Genomic DNA, 18,338 nt, shown 5'->3' with positions numbered 1-18,338 from the left:
GGTTCCCCTAACACAACTTTGTTATTTTAAGGGCATTTCCAGTTCCAGAGCTGAACATTTCAAAATAATGTTGATTTGCTTTGCCTTCATAATGAATCTCCAGGGATTTTCCCCATGATTGCCTTTGAAATTAAGAACATCAGAACATTGGATGATGCCTTGCCCCAGGTGTGAAGGCATATCATCATATATGCCTCCTGGACCACCAAGAGTTGAATCTGAAGACAAGGATACATGAAGAGCGTTTAGTATCTCAGATCTCCTTCAGATATAAAGTTTTCTCTGGGTTTTCTTGCAATCAGGGACATCATCAAAGCCTCAGAATTGAGCTCCATCTGATCCTTTAAAAAAAAAGGCTGATGCTATGCCAGAAATGCACATAAGGGTTCTCCTTTTTCTGCTACTGCTTGCCCAGGTATCCTGGGAGATGCCACAAAGAAAATGCCCCTTGATTTTAAATGAACATGGAGAAAGCTGGGAAAATCATTTCAGGCCAGGCCATTATGTCATTGGTGGAGTGATTTCGTCAAGGAAAGCTATACGATCAATTTACAATTTCAGTGTGATGCCTTCCAGCAAATTTTTTCTCTGGTGAGTCATTATGTTATTATTACCTTTATTGTCAGAGTACAACATGCGTACAATGAGATTGGCTGAGCCTCCCTTTGTGAACCCCCCCTACCAACACAACTCACGGTGTGGAAAGAAGTCCCTAACTCAGTCCCAATCTTATTACACTATGTGACCTTATTGCACAATGCACCAGCCCTGCAAGTCTATCATACTATGTTGACATGAAGTTATTTTCCATTCAGGAGTCTGACAGCCCATGGATAGAAACTGTTCTTCAGTCTGTTGGTGCTTCTATATCTCCTACCCAATGGTAGGAGAGTGAAGAAGTGCTGACCATTTTGTGAGTTGTCCCTGAGAATTTTCCTCACTCTTCTAAGGTAGCAAGTGTCACTTGGCTGCCAATCCATTTGCTACTGATTTTACTTACTCCCGTAATGTAATTTGCTATTGGAAATTACAAAGGTTTGGAGATTTAGCAAAATTAAGGATTGCCAAGAGTGTTGGTCACCACAATGTAAAAAAAAAGATGCCGAGACTCTAGAAAGAGTGCAGAGAATAGCTATTCTCCAAAGCACCTGAGGGCAGGACTAGTCAAGAAGCAAGGGATGGAAACTAACCAAGGAGAGAAGCAACCTAGAACTAAGGAGAAATTTCCTCACCTCCAGAAGTTGTAAATGCTCCAACATGCAAAGTTTTAAAGAAGAGATTGGATAACCATTTGTCAGAAGTGGTGTAGGGTTTCCTGCTTAAGCAGAGGGTTGGGATAGAAGACCTCCAAGGTCCCTTCCAACTCCTTTATTCTAATTCTACTGCTTTTTCTTTCAAATCCTGTGGTTGATTAGATTTCTTTAAAATCTGCATAAAGAACATTGAGCCATAACCTTCAAGTGCAAAGCAAAAACCCAAGTTTACTGTCCTAATCAGGGGTACCCATGCCCGGATATCTCACTGATAATCCTCTCACTAATTTCCTGTTGAGGCCAATTTGCTGCTTCAGACTTTTTGCAGCTGAGCTTGCTCCAAATAAGGGACATATTTTCCACTGGACGCAAATTAGACATCTATTTTACATCGAAATACATCTGAATCAGAGGTCACATTCAGCAGTTTCTGGAGAACTGGTAGCAGAAATTTTGAGTAGTTCGGAAAACCAGCAAATACCATCTCTGACTGGAGATTTTACAGTATCCTTCACCTGCCACACCCACCAAGCCATGCCCACAGAACTGGTAGTAAAATTTTTTGAATCCCACCACTGATCTAAATGCATCTAAATTAGCAATCTATATCTATGATAAATATTCCATATTTCTTCCAAACTTATTCCATATTTCTTCCAAACTTATTCCATATTTCTTCCAAAATTATTCCATATTTTTCCCAAGTTATTCCATATTTCTTCAAAAGTTAGTTGCAGCTGGGACTGACCACAATTAGTAGTAGATATAGAATATTTCTTCCATTGCTTGGTTTTTAATTTGGAGTTTGACTATGGCAAAATTAAATAGAAGAGATCAGTGTAAGTCTTTTGATTGTATAAACAGAGGCATAGAATCAAAATCATGTGAAATCTTAGTACTGCTTTATAGAACTTTAGTAAGACCATACCTGGAATACTGCATCCAGCTATGGTCACCACATTACAAAAAAGACGTTGAAACTTTGGAAAATCTGTGGAGAAAAGCAACTAAAATGATCAAAAACGAAAACATGTGAAGAACGGTTGCAGGATTTGGATTTGGCTGGTCTGGAGAAAATTAGAACTAAGGGTGACATGATTGCAGTATTGGAGGGGCTGCCACAAGGCAGAGCGGGTCAACTTATTTTCCAAAGTATCAGAGGGCAGGACAAGAAGCAATGGATAAAAACTAATCAAAGAGAGAAGCAACCTGGAATTAAGGAGAAATTTCCTAACAGTGAGAACAATTAGCCAGTGGAAAAGCTTGCTTTTAGAAGGGTTGGATGCTTCAGTAATGGAGGTTTTTAAGAAGAGACTGGACAGCCACTTGCCTGAAATGATATAAGTCTCCTGCTTGAAAGGAGGTTGAGCTAGAAAAACCACCAATGTCCCTTCCAGCTCTACAGCAGTGGCCAAAATTGTTGAAACCTTTTGGGAAATTTTTTTGAGGTTTGTTGGCTAATAACACCATTTTGGGGGGGATTAGTACCATCAAATTATATATCAATGGAAAGATAATTTAATCAAGAATGTAATGCAATGACTTTCTTGAAGGATTTGCTATTAGAATAACAGTTATAAAGGAGAAAAGTGAAACACATCAAAAAATGAGATATACAAAAATCATCACCATATCAGTTAATACTTAGTTGGGTAACCTTTAGCATAAATTATGGCCTTACAACATCTTCCCATGGAGTGAACCAAGCCTTTTAGTTCTGCAGCTGTTTTAATGTGAAACCAAGATTGAATGTTTGCAATTTTTGCCACTACTGTATTCTAAATTCTAAATAATTCAATTAATCTTCTCAGCGATTCCTTTTTCAGATGTTGTCTGTCACATTGTAGCCATTGGGATAACTAATGTTATCCCCGCCAGTTTCATGCATGATTGTCATGCCCTATTGACCTTCCTGAGTGAAGATCTTTAGGTATCTCTATTTAAGTCAAAGAAGCAAGATGTGAATGAGATTGATATTGAATTTGGACAGTGATGTGATATATAATTTATGCAGGAGACGAAGACAGGAAAACTGGCATCTCCTCTCTTTCTTGATTGCCATCCATGAGATCAACCAGAACCCTTTGATCCTACCCAACATCACTCTGGGTTACACTGTCCATGACAATCACTTCAATGCAAAAGTGAATGCTGAAGCGTTGCTGGATCTGATTTCTGCTGGGGAAGCAAGTGTTCCAAACTACAAATGTGGAAGGCAGAAAAATCTGCTGTCCGTACTTGAAGGCACCGATTTTGACCTCTCCTACCATATTGCAACCATGCTGAGCATCTACAAAATCCCACAGGTAAGATTTGTAGTTTTGTGATAAGATCTTAATTGATTTTGACCTAGGATGTTCCCAAGCATTTAAGCAGATATAGAGTAGAGTAGAGTAGAGTAGAGTAGAGTAGAATAGAATAGAATAGAATAGAATAGAATAGAATAGAATAGAATAGAATAGAATAGAATAGAATAGAATTCTTTATTGGCCAAGTGTGATTCGACACACAAGGAATTTGTCTTGGTGCAAATCCTCTCAGTGTACATAAAAGAAAAGATACATTTGTCAAGAGTCGAGAATCATAAGGTACAACACTTATTAATAGTCATAGGATACAATAAGCAATCAAATCATACTAGGAAACAGGCAATATAAATTGTTAGGATACACACAACAAGGTTACAGTCATACAGTCACAAGTGGGAGGGGATAGGTGATAAGAAGTGATGAGAAGATTAATAGTAACAGTAGTGCAGACTTTGTAAATAGTTCGATAGTGTTGAGGGAATTGTTTGTTTAGCAGAGTGATGGTGATTGGGAAAAACTGTTCTTGTGTCTAGTTTTTCTGGTGTGCAGTGGTCTACAGCATTATTTTGAGAGTAGGAGTTGAAACAGTTTATGTTCAGGATGTGAGGATCCGTAAATATTTTCATAGCCCTCTTTTTTAAAAAACAAATTTTATTCAGTTTTTCACATTAAAAACAAAAATCTCTTTTTAGTGGACAACATATTTCCGAGTCATCATCTTTATATACAAATATGACAGCAATTATACATTCATATATGCATACTTAATTCTATTATTATCTTTTCCATTCCAAATTTTCAGTAAGGAGGGAAACAAACGCAATAATTCTAGCCTCTTTCATTAATCTCAGTTGAAACATCTTTTTGTTTCATTTCAATTATTTCAAATATAATCCTTTAATATTATTTTAAAAATAAAGATAAACAATATGTGTTTTAATAATAATGATGATAATAATGATAATAATGACAATAATGACAACAACAACAACAACAACAACAACAACAATAATAATAATAATAATAATAATATAGTTTCCAATGTCTCTCCTTGCTTTTAATAGTCTGTTAACTTATTTAGTTGGTTCTTTAGCCTGTCATATTCCCTTTCCATTACACATTCTTTTTATAAATTCTAGATTAATACAAATTTTAACACTAAAACAAAACAAAACATAAGTATAGATTTCCCCCCTTTTACTGCTTTGAGTTTGACACCTCAATGATTAAAATATACCTTTATTCCCTCATCTTGATTCCCAATAAACCATTATTTTTAAGAAGTTATAATAATAATCATTATATCTGTTCATTTGGATTCCGCAGCATGTTTCCCCCCCTTGATTTTTAATAAGAGTTATCAGTATCTATATTACCCTATTTTCTAAATATTTTTAATTGCAGAAATATTCTTATTACCCCTTGTCACCCTGCAGAATCCCCTTTTTAATTCATCAACCATTATCTCTGAAAAAACAATTTCTTTTCAACATTTTACTCTTTCCGTATTTCTTTATTTCATGAACCTGTTTCTTACTGCTTCTCCTCCCCCTCTTTTCCTCATATCTTTTCTCATTCCAGTTTATATTCCTCTCTTTCTTAATATCTTTCTTTCCCCTTTTCTGCTGGGTGTCTGCCTTTCCCAACATCACAGGTATTCCCCCTTTTGATTGCCTTCTTAAATTTCAACTTTTTAACCTTCCTTCTTTCCCCATTTCTTTGTAGTGTTCTTGGTGTTAATTGTCTATTTAAAATGCCTTCTCCTTGAATCGATTCCTCCTCCTCTGAAGCTCTTTCTTTTTGTTCTTCAGTCACCATTTCCATTTCTTCTAGCACAGAGCAAAGTAATTCTCCTCTTTCCTGTAATAATTCTCTCATATTTTTAAGTTCCATTTTTAATTCCTGAAGAGATATCATCATTACATACTCTTATATTTTATGAACATTAAAGTCCACACACACACAAAAACACTTACTTTCCTTCTTTCTTCTTTCAATTTTCTACGGTTCTCAATTATTCCAGCCCAGGGTCTATACCAAAAACATCAATCAATCCCACAGTCAGTCTTTCCTTGCTTTTTCCTTCATTCTGGTTCTGCTTTCACTTTCTAAGATTCTTACTTTGTTTCAATATTTCTTTAATGTTATATCCACACAAGTTCATTCAGAAACAGGATGCTTTCCCTTTTTGTCACTCTCCATTATACAAAGTCTTCACCTTTCTCCCCTATTTTTTTATTTAGGGTTTTTCGAACCTCAATGTTCCAGCACAGTACAGTCTCCAATTTGTAAACTTTCTTCTTCTTATTTTTTGACAAGTCCAGCTTTATTTTATGCCTGTTTATTCCCAAAATATTTTAGTCCAATTTAGTTAAATCTTTAGTTCCAGCTTCTTCCTTTCCTGGTTCGAAGCCCTGCTTAGCTGTCAAAAATATTTTCTTTTTTTTCCCTGTCCCTTTGTAATTTCGCTGCTCACTTTTCTTTTCTTAAAAATTCCATATTACCTTAATCCCGGGGTACTTTTGTTTAGTTGTATTGCCCAGTTGCCCCGGTTCAGATGTTATCCACCTCTTTCTTCCCTCCTGCACAAATCTTAATCCAGCTGAGTCCTCCTCTTTGGGGTGGCCATTTTAAACCACCGCTGCAGTCGTCTTCAGGGGAAAAAAGATCAAGTCCGGGGGGGAGATGCAGCTTCCCTCAACCTGGTTTGCAGCTTCCCCTTACTCTGCCACCCCTCCAAGGCAGCTTCAGCCCCTAATTGTAATGATCAGGGCTCTCCAATGAAAGAGCACGGACCATAGCTGCAGAGAGTCGCAATCTATGGTCTGTCAGTGAGGAGGCTCTGCCTTCTTCCTCCCACAGTCCTCTTTTTGACTTGTGCAATATACAGGTCCTCAATGGAAGGCAGGTTGGTAATAATTTTTTTTTTTGCAGTCTTAATTACTGTCTGAAGTCTGTTTCTGTCTTGTTGGGTTGCAGAGCCAAACCAGATAGTTATAGAGGTGCAGATGACAGATTCAATCATTCCTCTATAGATCTGGATCAGCAGCTCCTTGGGCAGTCTAACCTTTCTGAGTTGGTGCAGAAAGTACATTCTTTGCTGTGCTTTTTGATGATGTTTTTGATGTTAGGTGTCCATTTTAGGTCTTGTGATATGATAGAAGCTAGAAATTTGAAGGTCTCTACTGTGGATAGATGGGTAATAAATATTCAAACTGGACTGCGGACAAAAAAATTATAAAGGGGTATCATAAAAGATGTTTTAGAGTTTTCCTGTTTTCTGACAGAAAGTTATTTTTCATTTATTATGCCAATGAATTTTGAAAGGTAAAATCAGGGCTCCAAGGGAACATATTAGAAGCACCAATCTGTCAACCTTCAACCCAGAGAAAAATACTACCATTTTTCTCTAGTCAATTATAAATATTTTACTGTGATACTCTGGACTTTCTCCTTAGGAAACAAGTTTAGCAGTGCAGATGTAAGGATGCTTCTGTCAGCCTTGGAAGCCATATTTTACTTGGAAGCTTCAAGGCTGCCACATTCACAGTGCCTGGGAATTGGGGAGGGGGGATTTCTTAGTGAGTAGAAGAATAGATTCAACAACATTTTTTCTAAAAAGTCAAGGACAAGTAACCCTCCAGAGGAGCGTCTGGAGGAATTGCTCCAATTGAAATGATATTTCATTGACCACGTGGTGGACTGATGGGTGTAGGAGATGGATCTTTGAATTTCTGTTGGGGAAGGAAAAACCTGGAACTCCTGGATTCAGGTTTTCCCAGATGTGCCAATATGACTTCTCATAAATCCAAGGACAAGGTGGTCTATGTTGAAAAAAATCACATTGGGTCAGTGTAAGCTCTTGATGGGCATTTGGACACAGTGTGATGGATATTTTGTCAAAGAGCACCACTTAATAACCTTAAACTAAGAAAAGAATTTTATTTTGTCTACTTAGAACTACTCAATTGAAATCATCCCCTTCCCAACTTCTCAGGCTATGTGGCAACGTGGAATATGGCTTCCAAAGCTGACAGGCACCCCCCCCTTGAAAAGTTTGCCTCCTAAAAGAGATAATAAATAAAACACAACCAGGGGTTAATTTGATGCAGTAGTTCTAAGTAGACAAAATAAAATTCTTTTCTTAGTTCAAGGTTATTAGGTGTGGCACAACAGAGAAAAAGGATCTTACACTGAGAGAGTTCGTGATTGGCCCATGTGATGTGATGATGGGAGATAAGGGGATGGATTGTAGTTTTGGACATTGTGGGAAGTCCAGGAAACTTTAGTTTTGAGATTTCACAGATGTGCCAGGTGCTATTCTAATAAAGGTACTTTTGAGATTTTGCTTGTCTCAGAGTTATTGATTGGAATGGAGGTTTGCTGGAATGCTGACATTATCTCAAAACTAAAGTTTCCTAGACTGCCCACAATGTCCCAAACTACAATCCATCCCCTTTTCTCCCATCATCACATCACATGGGCCAATCACAATCTGTCTCAATGTAGGATCCTTTTCCTCTTCCTATTTTGTCTACTTAGAACTATTCTATTGAAACCACCCTCTCCCAATTTCTCAGGCTATGTGGCAGTGTGGAATATGGTTTCCGAATCTGACAACCATTGTCACACTGAGGGGTAGAGACAAGATCCCACTTAAACAATGAGTCCCGGCAGACACCATGCTGGGAACAGAACCTGTTCTGAGTTGACCAAAGTTGGCTAAGATTAAATACTTGGGATCCATTTGCCATAGGAATGGATGGATAGGGTCCATAATTAGCTTAAGTTGGTTTCACAGACATCAATGGTCCATATGATGGCAAAGTCATTAGCTGTTCTTGATTGACTGTGAAAGGTAAGCAGGCTCCCATTCTGAAATGTGTTTCTTGGTGTTGTGAAAGACAACTGAGGAAATGAAATGAAATTCTGAAAAGCTTTGTCACTTTTGGAAGTGTAGGAGAATGTTAGGAAATTCTATACTCTGCATCGGAATAGACACATATATTAAACAGTTTGATTTAACTCATAGTTAGAAAAAACTGGAGGAAAGGATAATGGGTTCTCATGGACTTCCTTTGAAGAAATAGAACTGGTCTTGTTTCCTGTCATGATTATCTCCCAACTTACAATTTAGCAATAGCAATAGCACTTAGACATAGATACCACATCACAGGGCTTTACAGCCCTCTCTAAGCATTTTACAGAGTCAGCATATTGCCCCCAACAATCCAGTTCTTTATTTTACTGACCTCAGAAGGATGGAAGGCTAAGTCACTCTTGAGCCTAATGAGATTTGAACTGCCAAACTACAGTAAGCTGGCAGTCAGCAGAAGTAAACTTACAGTACTGCACTCTAACCACTGTGCCACTATAGCTCTAAATTTACTTAAAATTTAAAGTCAAAAAAGTTGATTTTGCTTGGTATTATCACTTTCTTCATTTTTCTCCAGATCTCATATGCTTTTGTTTCCGAAGATATGAATGATAAAACCCAATTTCCCTTTTTCTACCGGATGCTCCCAAAAGAAGGAACCCAATATGCAGGGATCATTAAAATGATCAAGTATTTTAGATGGACTTCAGTGGTTCTTGTTACTCCAGAAACTGACAATGGAGAAAAGTTCTTGAAGGTTCTAACACCTTTACTGGCCAAAAATAGTATTTGTGTTGTTTTTGTGCAGTGGATCCCAATGGTGCAAACAAAGCCATTTAACTTGAACCCTGCTTTGTACTACAAATGGAAACAAGTCAATGTATTTATTTACTATGCAGAATCTACTTTGCAGAGTATGTATTTCTATGGGATGGAAATCCTTGAGTATGCATTTCAATTCTTAATAAAACCTAAAATAAAAAAAATCTGGGTGGTAACAGCTATGTGGGACCTCTCTTTAAATTTGAAACACAAAACTTTCCGATACATTGATGGTATTTTCTCTTTCTCCATCCCATCGAAGAACTGGATAAAATACAACACAGCTGAAGTTCCCTACTCTTCAATGAGTCAGTTTGCCATGAAAGCTTTTACATGTTCATTTGAAAAGCAACTCTTCCCTGCTAAACAGTGGGTTAGATGCAAAGAGAGAGAAGAACTGGACACTCTGTCGCAGGAGATTGAAAGCATCGTTTCTCACAGTCATCATATTTACAACACCATCTGGGTTGTGGCAAAGGCCTTAGATGCTGCTTCTTTCTCCCCATCCAGGGAGAGGCTAATAGGTGGAAATGCCTTGAAGTGGAAAAGGCTGCAAGCTTGGCAGGTATTTCTTGCTCCATAAGAGAGATCTCAGCTAAAATCAAGAATCATGAATACTACCAATAATACTATTTATTACTATCAATTGATAATTGCAAAGTAAATACGGTATGGCATATTTGTGGGTGGACACCAGAGTTTTCTCAAGAGGTATTTATTCCAAAGACCAGCTTTGCATATTAAATTGGTTGCAATTGAAACTGATATGGCTTGGAAAAGGTTGATTTTTGGAATAAAATAGTCTCCGTGAAGAGAGTCTATTGCTTCTCGATTCAGAAGAGTTAATGTTCTGCAAATGAGTTCCTTAAGGGAAACCTTTTCTCTCTTTATTGACACCACATATTTTAATAAAAATCTTAAAGGCCATCTTTTCCAACAATGGACAGAAAAGTATTCCTAATGGTTCCTTCTAGCTATCACTAACATCTTTGATTTGGGAATTGTTGCTTCTTGACTGTTGGGCTAGTTTTGTAGAGATCCAAAATAATAGTTGTAATGGGGAAGAATCTGAGTAGGGGATCAGTGGTGGGTTTCCAAATTGTTTCCTACTGGTTCTATGCTTCATGCACACACACAGGGTAAAATACCGACCTGTGTCAATGCTGGTGAGCTGTTTTTTAGCTCAGCTGAGGTGCGGCAATCCACTCTGCCACGCAAATGAGCTGAATGTCAGCATTCCAGAAAACCTCCACTGCAACAAATAACTCCGAGACAGACATCTTCTCAAAAGTTTTAATTAGATAGTAAACTGGCACATCTGTGGAATCCTGAAACTGAAAGTTCCGGGCTTCCTTGCAATAAGTAAAAACTACAAATCCAACCCCCTGCACCCATCACCACATCACATGCCCCAATCACCATCTGTGCCAACTCGAGACATGCTGTTGTGGTTTGCTGGCAGCAGATGTAGATGGCCGAGGACTCTGAGAGTGAGGACTCAGATGAGGGACCTGCATGTGATGCTGGGATGTGGCCAGGACTATCGGAGAGTGGGGTGCTGCATTTGGATCTTGTGGAGTCTAGTAGCAGTGATACAGATGACCCCAAGGAGCCTGTGCCCAGTGCATGTGCACACAGGGCTGCTTGAAGGAAAGAGCAGCTGCAGCAGCACGGGCAACTTGGGAGTAAGAATGCAAGGTGATGGTCCCTCCCATAAGGGATAAAAGCCAGCCCTCGGGGGTTGGGTTCTTTGCAAGAAGCAAAGAAGTTATTTCAGCTCCAAGTTCTTGTGGAAGTCCTGTCTATTCTGGTTTGTTTTGGGGGATTTTTGGTTTTGGATATTTCTCTGCAATTAATCTTGTGTTCTTGGCAGACTTTCACAACCTTGAATAAGAGGCAGGCTGTTGAAATAAATGTATTGCTTTATGATAAATAATATTTATCATATCAAATTCTTTCCAAAAATGAAGATGGTTCACAGGAACTCAGACATAAAATCAGGGCTGAGAAGGTGACTTTATTTGGTAGAACTTGTCTGGGCTAGAAAACACCCCAGGGTTGCAGACTGGACTGGGGAGGTGCAAAGCATATCTGGTCAAAACAAGAGCAAGTGATTCCAATGTTCTTGCCGAGAAAGTTCCATTGATATGTCCATAAAATGACCAGAAATTGAAGGTTGCTTCAATAAAAGAAGAAATGAAAAAAAAATGATTTGAGGGTCTTACTTCATCTAGCAGAGGGGTGTCAAATTTGCATCATCAAGGCATCATCAGTTGACATATCACAACTTCTCCCCCTTTGCTAAACCAGATGTTGGCATGACCAGTGTGTGACGCATCTGGCTCCCAGGATGCGAGTTTGACACCCCTGATCTAGTGAATCCAAAAACACAAGCTTGAGAAGGTTGTAATTGAAATCAAATGATTCTTCTATAAAAGGCTGAAGTTTTTCTTATTGATGATGTCATCCTTACCATGCCAGATTCATCATTTCCTGCAGAATACCCAGTTTTACAACAATACCATGGATGGGGTGTATCTGGACAAGAATGGAGAGCTGGCAGCTGAATTTGACATTGTGAACTACGCAGAATTTCCAAACAGATCTCTTCTTCGAGTGAAATTTGGAAGTTTTGCAAGAGAGAAATCCCAGGAATCCAAATTTGTCCTTGACCTAGATACCACTGTATGGCCCCAGTGCTTTAACAAGGTGGGGAAAAACTAATTCATTCACCATATTTCTTTTTCTTTTTAATCAGCAGTACTAATAAGTACAACATATTCTCTGTGCACCTCATTTACCAGTAAATGTGGCAGTGGTGGTATTCTACCAGTTTGACATGGTTTGGGTGAACTGGTAGTAAAAAAACAGCTACCGATTCGGCCAAGCTGGTATTTCTTTCTGTTTTCCTCCCAACGATCAGCTGTTCTGATGATCAGCTGTAACAGGATCCCCCTTGCTGTCTTACTGGTTTGCCCAGGAGGCTTCCCTGAGGCCCAGGAGGCAAAGAGGAGTGCACAATGTGTGTGTGCTGTACTCCCTTCCCCCACTCTGAGGCCTAGGAGGTTAAAAAAAAGGGATTGCGGGGGAGTGAGTGGGTGGGTGCTACAAAAAAAAGAAGCCACGCCCACCTAGCCACACCCACTGAAACAGTACTAAAAATATTTGCATTTCACCCCTGATCTGTGGGAACCTCACTGAGATTGGAGAGAATCTCTCCCTAAAGTTTGTATGTAACATATGCTACTAGTATAAGTACTGGGGCATAGATTCCTGCATGAAAAACTATTTTAAAAAAAACATTATAACTCCAAATTGCCAGCTTTACACAGTAGACTGGGGAGCTAGCAGTCCCCAGATTCCTACAAAATAAAACCTAAAACGAATAGAAAAGACAGGATGTCAGGGTTCCAATAACAGAACCATTGCAAGCAAGATCTTTGATGCAGGTAGATTCCTTAAAGAATAGCTTTATTGGAAATATCAATTGGCAGATTTCTGGTGAAAACCAACTCTGAAGAGCCCCTTGATTTTCACCTAAATAAAAGTAAAAGTTTTTCTGTGAATTCCAAACAATCAGTCACATGGCCCAATCACCAGTGGTAGGATTCAATTGTTTTTTTACTACCGGTTCTGTGGGCATGTCTTGGTGGTGTGGAAGGGGAAGGATATTGTAATATCTCCATTCCCTCTCAACCCCATTAACCTGCTTTCCAGCTCTGTTCTCCTGTGCAGCACAAGAAAAGAAGACCCAGTCGATCAGCTGGGACTTGAAAGACAGCGAATGGATGGGGGCCTGGCCAGTCAGAGATGGTATTTGCCAGTTCTCTGAACTACTCAAAATTTCCACTACCGGTTCTCCAGAACTGGTCAGAACATGCTGAATACTACCTCTGCCAATCACTGCAGTGTCTGCTGGTCTGGGGACATAACTCCTTCTTCCCTCGGCTAGGTGTGATAATGTCCTTGGTTCCCAAAAAAAGTCTTGAGAAAGTATTTTATTTTGACTACACAAGCCCAGCTATCTCTCCTTCCACCCCTCCCTATCCCTCGCTCCATTGTGGCAACTCTAAATCTCCAAAATGACTTCACCCAGGTCAGCTTCAGGGTTGACACACAGTTTTGTAGGAAGAATTGTTTTTGGGGAGGTATTTTAAACTGTTATGATTCACTTCTCAGTTTAATAAACTGAATACATCCATTATACAATAACCTGATAAGGAATAGAACAGAACAGAAGATAATAGAATAGCAGAGTTGGAAGGGATCTTGGAGGTCTTCTAGTCCAACCCCCTGCCTAGGCAGGAAACCCTACACCACTTCAGACAAATGGTTATCCAACATCTTTTAAAAAACTTCCAGTGTTGGAGCATTCACAACTTCTGGAGGCAAGTTGTTCAACTGATACATTGCAATAACTGCTCTGAGATTAGTCATAGGAATGTTCCCAAATTTGCTGTTTTAAAGTTAAACATATTTGGCCTAACTTTAAACTCAGAGGCCTTGCTGATTCAGCTTTACTATTCCTTTATTCAACAAGTCATCCTTCAGTTGTATTCCGTTATGTGCCCCCCAATTATTTTTCTCCTTCTACTTAGAGTCTGCCTCCTTCCAGGTGTGTGGAAAGTTGTCAATCTGGATTTTTCAAAGTGGGTCAGGAAGGGAAGCCCATTTGCTGTTACGACTGTATTTCCTGTTCAGAAGGCACCTTCTCCAGTCAGGAAGGTGGGTGGAAAAACAATCAGCAGCAAAAGTCTCCCTCTGAGGGAGATGGACACTGAGGAAATATGACAATAAATGAATAGTTTCTGTAAATATTTTGCCATTATGTTGCACTTTTGGTTGTTCTGTTCATGAAACAGGTGATAAGCAACTGGGAAAAGGACAATCCCTCATTAACCTCGGTTCATACCAGCGATGGGCTGCTACCGGTTCTCCCTGGTTCGGACGAACCACTATCTAATTTTATCATTTTTAATTACTGGTTTGGCAAACAGGTAAATCCCAACTCTGGCTGGCCCTGCACCTCCCAGGAGTCCCCACGCAGCCTACTTTCGATGCCAGGTCGGTACAGGGCCCAGGCTCTGAGTGTCAGGGAGGGTCAAAAATGGGCCTCCCAGAAGTTCCAGAAGGCTGGGAACGGGCCTGTTTCTGACCTCCGGAGTGCCTTCGGACCCTGGGGGAGGATGATTTTGCTTTCTTGGAGGCTCGAGGAAAGCCTCCGGAGCCTGGGGAGGACAAAAATACCTCTCCCCCCCATGGCGCAGGAGGCCAATTAGGCCATGCCTACCATGTCCATACCCACCCAGAAACTGGGCAGAGAACTGGTTGCTGAAATTTTTGAAGCCCACCCCTGGATCATACCTAACTTTGGTTATTCTTTTTTTTTAAAAAAATATATAAAAAATTAACATGCTTAAGAATAGAATAGAATAGAACAGAACAGAACAGAACAGAACAGAACAGAATAGAATAGAATAGAATAGAATAGAATAGAATTCTTTATTGGCCAAGTGTGATTGGACACACAAGGAATTTGTCTTGGTGTAAATACTCTCAGTATACATAAAAGAAAAGATACATCCATCAAGTCAAGAATCATAAGGTGCAACACTTAATGATAGTCATAGGGTACAATAAGCAATCAAATCATACTAGGAAACAGTCAATATAAATATTAAACATATTAAAATACTGTATATACAAATATATCTATAAAAGAAAAGTATGTTGACACGTTTCACCAGCATTTTCTTGACAGTACAAAATCTTAGCAGTAGTTACACTTTCCAAATGTCCGTCCATTTCAACAAATTCTCATTGATCAAAATATTTTTTTCTCTTTTTAACCTATATCTTTCATATTTTGCTGTCTATCGATTGGTACCAATTATTCCAAACTGTATAATAATTTGATTATTCCTTTTATTCTACTTAGGCAGTTACCCTATAAAGTTATCTTATTACTGGTAGGAAAAAAAAATAAAACAGAAAAGAGTAAAAATGTCCCTCTCTTTAGATGCAGATTATTGCACCAAATGTCCAGAAGATCAGTATCCAAATAAGGAGCAAGATCAATGTCTCCCTAAAGAAATAACCTTTCTCTCCTATCAAGAAGATTTGGGAATCATTGTGGTTTCACTTGCAGTCTTCTTGTCTTTAATTACTGCCTTAGTGTTAACAATCTTCATTATATACACAGACACTCCCATTGTCAAAGCCAATAATCGGAACCTTTCCTTCATTCTTCTCATCTCACTCCTGCTTTCTTTCTTAACAACCTTCCTTTTCATTGGATGCCCAAGGAGAGTCACCTGCCTTTTCCAACAAACAGCCTTCAGCATCATTTTCTCAGTTGCTGTTTCTTCTGTCTTGGCCAAAACAATCATGGTGCTGCTGGCCTTCCTGGCTACAAAGCCAGGAAACAGAGTGAGAAAATGGCTGGGAAGGAGTTTGACTAACTCCATCATCCTTTGTTCTTCCAGTATTCAGGCAGTCATCTGCAGCACCTGGCTGGTGGTCTCTCCTCCCTTTCCTGATTCTGATATGCACTCCCAGTCAGGAGAGATTATCCTGCAGTGCAACCAAGGCTCCCTTGCCATGTTTTATGTTGCTCTTGGTTACATGGGCCTCCTGGCCACCATCTGTTTCATGGTGGCTTTCCTGGCCAGGAACCTCCCTGGGACCTTCAACGAGGCTAAACTGATCACCTTCAGCATGCTGGTCTTCTGCAGTGTCTGGGTGTCCTTTGTCCCCACCTACCTGAGCACCAAAGGGAAATACATGGTGGCTGTACAGATCTTCTCCATCTTGGCCTCCAGCGCTGGCCTGCTGGGCTGCATCTTCATGCCCAAATGCTACATTATTTTAATCAGACCAGATCTGAATGTGAAGGAACAGCTAATAGTGAAAACATAAACCATTCATTTATGCATTTTTTCCTCTCCACATCATAAGTTTACATACATCCTCTCCTATCTCTAAAATATTTGTGTCAGACTTTAAAGTTATGTGGACTTCAATTTCTGCAGATTGTAACAATGATGATGTCAGATGGGGATTTTTGGAAGTCTATACTTTTGGCAAGACTGGCAAATGCTGTTCTAGAAAATTCTTTAATATTAGAGGCACAATCTCTACTTTATTGGGAGGTATTTTCTATCTGTTTAGGATAGTTTTACTTTTTTATGGCTATTATCATATTATTAGTAGTACTATTGTCTCTTCTGAAGCATATTCACCAAAAGCTAGCAATGCAGAGTCAAATCGAGCTTTATATCCATTGTAATATGTATATATGATTTGAAACAAAGCTGCTTTTGTAAAATAAATGCTATGTGATCAAACAATTTTAGTTTTGTCTGCTATTTTGACAATTCCATTATGGGTAGCTCCTAAAAATACTACCATTCTGAGGATAATCTTCATGGGTTTATTCCGGAATCTCTTTCAGCTTTTAAACTGCACTATTTCACAAGATTTTCTCTTTCTTTTTGAGCTTTCTGTTTTATGTTTTCAAATACTTTGGCCACCTGATGAGAAGGAAGGACTCACTGGAGAAGGGCCTAATGCTGGGAAAGATTGAGGGGAAAAGAAAAGGAAGGGGACAGCAGAGAATGAGGTGGCTGGATGGAGTCGCTGAAGCAGTCGGAATGAGCTTAAATGGACTCCGGAAGATGGTAGAGGAAAGGAAGGCCTAGAGGGACATTGTCCATAGGGTCGGACATGGCTTCACAACTAACAACAATTGTATGTTTCTGTCACCACTATACATAATGTGTCCCTTACATAATAAAAACACAATATATAACTGTTATGTCCCCGGGACTGACACAAGTTCCCCATCAGGTCCGTTCCTTCCGCGGGGGCGTCAGCAGCCCCCATTGGCTGGCTCCCTTCGACAGCCAGTTATAAAAGCCGGCTGCGAGGTCGAGCCAGCTGCTGTTCGCTGGTAGGTCTGCCTGGTTAGAAGCAGACGCGACAGCCCCCTTTATTCCCCTGAATAAAGTGTGTTATTGGAATGCTCTGGTGTGCCCTCCCCTTCTTTCCAATCTATAACAATAACAATGCAAAAAGAAAAAAAGCCACATCAAATAAACTTAAATCAGTTTAGGTCAAATGAAGGGACCAGCAAGGAGTCCGCCTGATCACCACTACACCAAACTGATTTTCCTAATACGTGCTTTTACTTAACTTTTAAAATTGGGTTTTAATTGTTAACTGCCCAGAGAGCTTCAGCTACTGGATGTTCTAAAAAGTTCATAAATATAATAAAAGAAATATTTATCTGTTCTTATCCAAGCCCTTCAAATCTACGCGGTCAGGTTTCCTGAAAAGCTACTTTCCTCCGCTACATCAGACTCCTTCTCTGTGGTGAAAAGCTAGCTAAAATCTCTCCCTTCAGAAATAATAAACGAGCAGCCACCAGCACCTTTGAAAAACATGTTTTCTTCGCTTCCCAGAGCAAATATGGCGTGTCACAGAGTTAGAATAGAATAACAGAGTTGGAAGGGACCTTGGAGGTCTTCTAGTGAAACCCTCTGCCTAGGCAGGAAACCCTACACCACTTCAGACAAATGGTTATCCAACATCCTTTAAAAAACTTCCAGTGTTGGAGCATTCACAACTTCTGGAGGCAAGTTGCTCCATCAATTAAATGTTCTAACTGTTAGGAAATTTCTCCTTAGTTCTAGGTTGCTTCTCTCCTTGGTCATTTCCATCCATTATTCCTTGTCTGGCCTACAGGCACTTTAGAAAATATATCTTTTTCTCTTTTTAACCTATAACTTTCATATTTTGCTGTCTATCCATTGTACCAATTATTCCAAATTGTATAGATCAGAAGGCCTTGTATAGGAATTGGATAAGAGGACTAAAATGTGATAGTTGTTATATTTTGTGACAACACTGTCAAAAATGTTCCATTCTTCCCATAGTTCCTTTCTAAATGCTTACATTCAAATGGGTGTGTGTGTGTGTGTGTGTGTGTGTGTGCACATAAGATGACTATGGCCACCCCATAGCTGACATTCTCTTGGATCTGAAGAAAACATCTGGAATCACTTTCCTTTCATTCAG

The 18,338-nt window shown here is 39.3% G+C and overlaps 1 protein-coding gene across 1 annotated transcript; it reads left to right on the top strand.

Moving 5' to 3' along the window:
• Positions 1–214: 214 nt before the first annotated feature.
• Positions 215–16,785, top strand: LOC148126735 (vomeronasal type-2 receptor 26-like). The gene is made up of 6 exons (XM_087923124.1): positions 215–591; positions 3,268–3,559; positions 9,016–9,825; positions 11,742–11,969; positions 13,859–13,985; positions 15,280–16,785. The coding sequence occupies exons 1-6, from the start codon at positions 365–367 to the stop codon at positions 16,176–16,178; spliced, it is 2,583 nt and encodes an 860-aa protein (XP_087779250.1). The 5' UTR covers positions 215–364; the 3' UTR covers positions 16,179–16,785.
• Positions 16,786–18,338: the final 1,553 nt, after the last annotated feature.

The sequence above is a fragment of the Pseudonaja textilis genome, chromosome 2 (assembly GCF_049901715.1).
Source record: "Pseudonaja textilis isolate UNSWEBS1 chromosome 2, rPseTex1.2, whole genome shotgun sequence".
Classification (NCBI taxonomy): domain Eukaryota; kingdom Metazoa; phylum Chordata; class Lepidosauria; order Squamata; family Elapidae; genus Pseudonaja; species Pseudonaja textilis.
This window is presented reverse-complemented; position numbering and strand designations above follow the sequence as displayed.